The sequence below is a fragment of the Magnolia sinica genome, chromosome 6, assembly GCF_029962835.1.
Source record: "Magnolia sinica isolate HGM2019 chromosome 6, MsV1, whole genome shotgun sequence".
NCBI lineage: Eukaryota > Viridiplantae > Streptophyta > Magnoliopsida > Magnoliales > Magnoliaceae > Magnolia > Magnolia sinica.
This window is the reverse complement of record NC_080578.1, coordinates 38,766,837-38,771,646: the sequence shown is the minus strand read 5'-3', so window position 1 is coordinate 38,771,646 and position 4,810 is coordinate 38,766,837. Positions and strand designations below refer to the sequence as shown.

Sequence of the window (4,810 nt, the reverse complement as noted above, 5' to 3'; positions counted from 1 at the left end):
ATTAGAAATTAAACCATTTTCTTTTATAACAAGGAAGAAAACAGATGAATATTCATACCATTCACAAGGTCGAGAAGGAAATCAGATTTGACTTAAATTATAGTCCCCAACAAAGCTCTCAAGTGTTTTCTACCCATTATCATAGTTTTCTTAAGCACCAGTCATTAGATTCATGGAAGTTATTTCAACATTTTATGTGGTCCATGAGAGTATGATAAACCTAATGGAAGGCCTGGATTGATGATTTGTTCATCCGCATGTCTAAAAGCACAAGAACCATGGGTGTAGTTGAGCACCTCTCTATAAACCACTGCTTAGAAAAGATGAAAGGGAGCATAAAAGGCAGGCCAAGTATTCCCATAAAAGAAATAAAACTGATGCAAGAAATTTTAAATGCTGAGAAAAGATAAAGATGAGAGTAGGTCAAAATTGCAGGAAAAACATTATTTTACAGAGAAGGAACAACTTGTGGAAACATATCCATGAAAGAGGACATAATGTCATTTCAAAGGCTTTGAAATTGCATATGAGAATGTATTGGGACAAAGAGGAGTTATTATTCTTATGAAGAAAAAATGACAACCTTGTTTCCTTGTTTAGAAAGGGGGGAAAGATAACCAATGTTCATCTAATATTCACGTTTTCATTGTTTAGTTAAAATTTTGGTGCGTGATCCATTACCTGACAGTAAGCAATCAACTGGAAACAAGAAGGTGTACGAGGTTAAAGCAGATGGCTCCTTTTCTTTTTCTAGAGTTACAAAGGGTTGGTGGCAAAAGGTTGTTCTCGAAAGTATGGTTAAGGTTGGGGCTCATGCAGTAGCATGGTTTGTGAAAATGGGGATAAACAAACTTCTTAAAAATAAGGCAATAGCCAAAAGGATTACCTTTGAACTATCTCCTGAGCTATAAGTTCCAGAAGATTTGTTTTCATCTGAACCAAGTTTAGGTGTGAAAGATTGGGTAGTGCTCTCCGATCTACGGCCATTGATAGTGGCTGCATCGATGGAGGACAGAAGGCTGGTAGGCAAGCTAATCTGCTAATTTTCAGAAGTTCCCCCAGATTAGACAGACAAAGGAACCAACAAAATGATAAGCCCTTAATGATAAAGGTGCTCACAAAATAGCTACCTTGGTAACTGAAAAGTTTTGAAATGAGATTCCAACAAAGAATCCAAAGACAACTCCAATAACATTGAAGTAATAATTCTTGTAACGTCGTTTGACCTTCTCAGAATACCACTGTGATTGTCAATTGGTCTTCTCAGAATACCACTGTAAATCAAACATTAAAAAAAAAAAAAAAAAAAAAACAAAAGCAAAGCAATTAAACTGAAGAGCCTTGCTATGAGTATGAGAAGGCTAGCATGGGAGTGTATGTGTATGAGAAAATCGTATAACAGAAAACAGTTAAAGTTGAGCAGAAGAATATTGTTAATGAAAGTACAAAGCATGAGAGTTACAAACTTGCGATGGATGCTCCCCATCTTCGTATAGCTTCTTAAACTCACACGTCACACCAACAGCATTGATCAAGCAATAAAATATCGTGTCGAACCCTTGAGAAAATCTGCAGCAACTGACGTGTTCTTCAATAATGAGAACTAATCTTTCAATACTAGGCTGAGTATCCTTCTGGAGAAGCAAGATGAATCCCAATGGAAGATAAACTACTATGCCGAGGTGACCATACACAGGGTGTGGTTTCCTGTAAACTGAAATGTTATACTATAACAATTTAGAAAATTTGAAAAATAACTTAACGGGCATACTCTACAAACACGAAAAACAAAGACAAAGTAATAGAAGTATTACTAGTACACTTCAATTGATATTAACAATAACAAGAACCTAGTTGAAAAGGAAAGCAGAGAGATTCTTTAATAAACAAAGAAAGAAAGAATAGGGATCACCCTTAACAATGATATCATCTTTGATAAATGATAACATTGCAAGGAATTTCCAACAAAGACAACTTTTCTGTTGTGGTGGGCCATACGCTACATAGTGTCCCCAAGGGCCATGGCCATCAAACACACCACAGAACATCATGTCTTCTTGGCATCCAAATTCCTACGACCCATATAGAACCCACATTTAAAAAAAAAAAATACATAAGAATTGAGCTCTTAGCAATTGAAAAATTGATTCATACTCATCAAACAACTGAAAATCGCTCTCATTTCTTCCTATACAGATCTCCATGCTGAGACTAAAACTTAAAACATTTAAACCTGTGTGGAATTAAAATAGCTTTGAAAGTAAGGAGACAATGAAATAGACTTAAAATATTTAAACAATGCATGGAATTAAACATATAAACCTGTGTAGAATTAAAATAGCTTTGAAAGTAAGGAGACAATTGAAAAACTTAAAATATTTAAACAATCCATGGAATTAACTAGCTTTCATCAGAAAAACATCTTGGCAAGGAACTACATGATACATGACCTGACGATGGGCCCTGACATTTGGTGATCCACACTGTTGATCTGATGATTTCAAAAAAGAAAAGAAGAAAGAAAGAAAACATCCATAACGGCCGTTACGGCCCATATCGTAACAGTACCACTGTTACCATTATGGAATATATGAAGAATCCATGTTAGCCTGTTTTTTTAGCACACCTGATTTCCATGGAAGTGTTGAAAGGTCAATGGTAAAAAAAGTGAGAGTTTTCTTGTATCCATGGAAGTTGCTGCTTTTCGAGGAAAATTGTGGAAATGGAAATCGATTTCCTCAAATACATTTGTTTCACGAACAGTTGAAATGTCAAATTTGTTGAAATTGATTTCACTTCCACAGTTTTCCAGAGGATTCCACCAATCCACATAACCCATGGAGAGATTCTTCCACTTCAAAGGGATGAAATGTACACTCTTCAATTGAGAACTTGCTTGGCTCAATAAACTGTACATGCAGATCTGTGTAAAGGGGATAAAAAATCAATCATATGGTTAGCCTAGAGAGATGCAAGATATTCCAAAGATCTTCCCCATCAGATGATCCGAACCGACTGTGCCGCACTTAAATATGGACTTTCGGTTATATTTTGTCCATTTGCATCAATTGGCTAGGATCATCTGATGGGCAATATACTAGCTATGGCTCAACCTATGATTAGGAGCTCACCAGATCAACAGCTTAGGTTACCAAATGGTAGTTCTACTTATACCATTACAGGGACATACATAATAAATAAATAAAAGTTATGCTTTTGCTCAGCCGAGCATCATATAATACCTCATATGGAGAGTGAAATAAGAACAGCCATTCATTCCAACCAATTTGGACAACATCACTTTGTCTTAATGTAAAAATCACATGAAAAATTCAGCCCAATATCTTATTTCTAACTCACCGGATGAGATCCATGATTGAGATGATTGGTATGCTGTTCTCCTTGGCTATCTTTCTTAAAGCGGGTAATCGGGCCATAGAGCCATCCTCAGCATCAAGAATTGCAGTTGAACAGATATAGGCCGCAAGCCAGCAAGTGAAACTAAATCCACTGAAGCTTTAGTGTGACCAGCTCTCCTTAGAACACCACCATTTCTATACTTGAGTGGAAATACATGGCCTGGTCTTCTGAAATCTTGCGGCTTAGAATCTGGAGACGAAAGAGCAAGAATAGTCTTCGCCCTATCCGAGGCTGACACTCCAGTAGATGCCCCGGTTTTCAAATCCTGATAATGGCAGCAAAATGAAAATTTTGCATAAACCAGAAGTCTATATTGAAGCTTCTTACTCTTTTACTATTGACATAAGATGCTAGAAGACCAACACACACCGTGTTTCTGTTCAACCCAGAAATGGTATTCGAGCATCCCACCTTTTGATAATCTAAGTCATTTATCTGGTGGACCTCCCCCTATTGATTGATTTGTGCTCCCATATCTTCCCAGTCATCCATTGTTAGTGGACTATAAATGGATAATCAAGGGACATGATCTTTTTGCAATGTGTCCGCATTGGGCCTATCATATAATGGTTTGCACCACCAAATGGTGGGCCCCACATGTACGGTTTGTTGAGCCCAGCAGTTTCTCGACGAACATTGTACGCATGGTTTTAGTTCTTTCTAATCCCATGCTAAATACTACTCTTATCGATGAGCAGAACAAGATAAAACTGAAATGACCCAAGAGGCATTGAGAACTCCATACCACTGTCACTGTGTAAGCTGCGGCGGATGGATCCTCATTCTCACTGCCAGTTGACATCAAAGGAAGGTTCAGCCTCTCCAGATCCTCTTGCTTCATCCCAACAGATACAATTCCTAAGCCATGCTTAATCATAAAAGCCAGAGCCTGAGAACTTGCAAGAGATGCTGCCATGATAAGATCTCCTTCTTTATCACCATTTTCATCATCTACAGCAATCACAAACTAGAGAATAAAAGACAGGTTAACTATAGTTTGAGAGCTACTGTTCCCAAGATTACTGAAGTTCAATCGAAAACTAGAACTATTCATATTTTAACAAAGAGAAGCCCCAACTTTCATTGACAAAGATTAGTTTTCATATTTCATAAGGTGCCTTCCAAAAATCAGGAGAAAGGAGTCCAATTTAAGGATTGGAATCACCCACGTAGATAAGGAGCTCGCTTCTTTCAAAAGTTCCTTTATTTCCTGTTGCAACTTCACTTCTTCAGCACTCTTCAACCCTCTCTGAAAGGTAAGCAAAGTATCATTATTTATTTGTAAAAAAAAGAAAAATGCATAATAGTGAGATAAGCAACATGGGCTTACTTCTACAACTGAAGCAAGGATTTTGCACAGTAAAGCAAAAGACTCAAAGACCTAAAATAA

At 37.2% G+C, this 4,810-nt stretch overlaps 2 protein-coding genes across 3 annotated transcripts; both read right to left on the bottom strand.

The window, feature by feature from the left end:
• Nucleotides 1–532: 532 nt before the first annotated feature.
• Nucleotides 533–1,982, bottom strand: LOC131249983 (uncharacterized). 2 transcript variants are annotated; one of them, XM_058250691.1, is made up of 3 exons: nt 1,467–1,982; nt 1,131–1,274; nt 533–1,039 (listed from the first exon to the last, which is right to left on the bottom strand). In XM_058250691.1, exons 1-3 carry the CDS (start codon nt 1,484–1,486, stop codon nt 883–885), a joined length of 321 nt encoding a protein of 106 aa, XP_058106674.1. In that variant the 5' UTR covers nt 1,487–1,982; the 3' UTR covers nt 533–882. The 2 variants fall into 2 exon arrangements, with proteins under 2 accessions (XP_058106674.1, XP_058106675.1); XM_058250692.1 differs by having other exon boundaries at nt 544–1,036.
• Nucleotides 1,983–2,693: 711 nt separating this feature from the next.
• Nucleotides 2,694–4,273, bottom strand: LOC131249982 (monofunctional riboflavin biosynthesis protein RIBA 3, chloroplastic-like). Its single transcript, XM_058250690.1, has 2 exons — nt 4,166–4,273; nt 2,694–3,685 (listed from the first exon to the last, which is right to left on the bottom strand). The coding sequence occupies exons 1-2, from the start codon at nt 4,259–4,261 to the stop codon at nt 3,416–3,418; spliced, it is 366 nt and encodes a 121-aa protein (XP_058106673.1). The 5' UTR covers nt 4,262–4,273; the 3' UTR covers nt 2,694–3,415.
• Nucleotides 4,274–4,810: the final 537 nt, after the last annotated feature.

What these genes read in the sequence shown, in the direction of transcription:
- LOC131249983 (XM_058250691.1), bottom strand. Translation starts at nt 1,486, where the DNA reads ATGGGGAGCATCCATCGCAA. An exon ending in ATGGGGAGCATCCATCGCAA is followed by an intron (nt 1,275 to 1,466) that starts GTTTGTAACTCT and finishes TTTGATTTACAG; the next exon opens with TGGTATTCTGAGAAGACCAA. An exon ending in AAAACTTTTCAGTTACCAAG is followed by an intron (nt 1,040 to 1,130) that starts GTAGCTATTTTG and finishes TCTGAAAATTAG; the next exon opens with CAGATTAGCTTGCCTACCAG.
- LOC131249982 (XM_058250690.1), bottom strand. Translation starts at nt 4,261, where the DNA reads ATGAAGCAAGAGGATCTGGAGAGGCTGAACCTTCCTTTGATGTCAACT. An exon ending in CAGCTTACACAGTGACAGTG is followed by an intron (nt 3,686 to 4,165) that starts GTATGGAGTTCT and finishes TGCCATTATCAG; the next exon opens with GATTTGAAAACCGGGGCATC.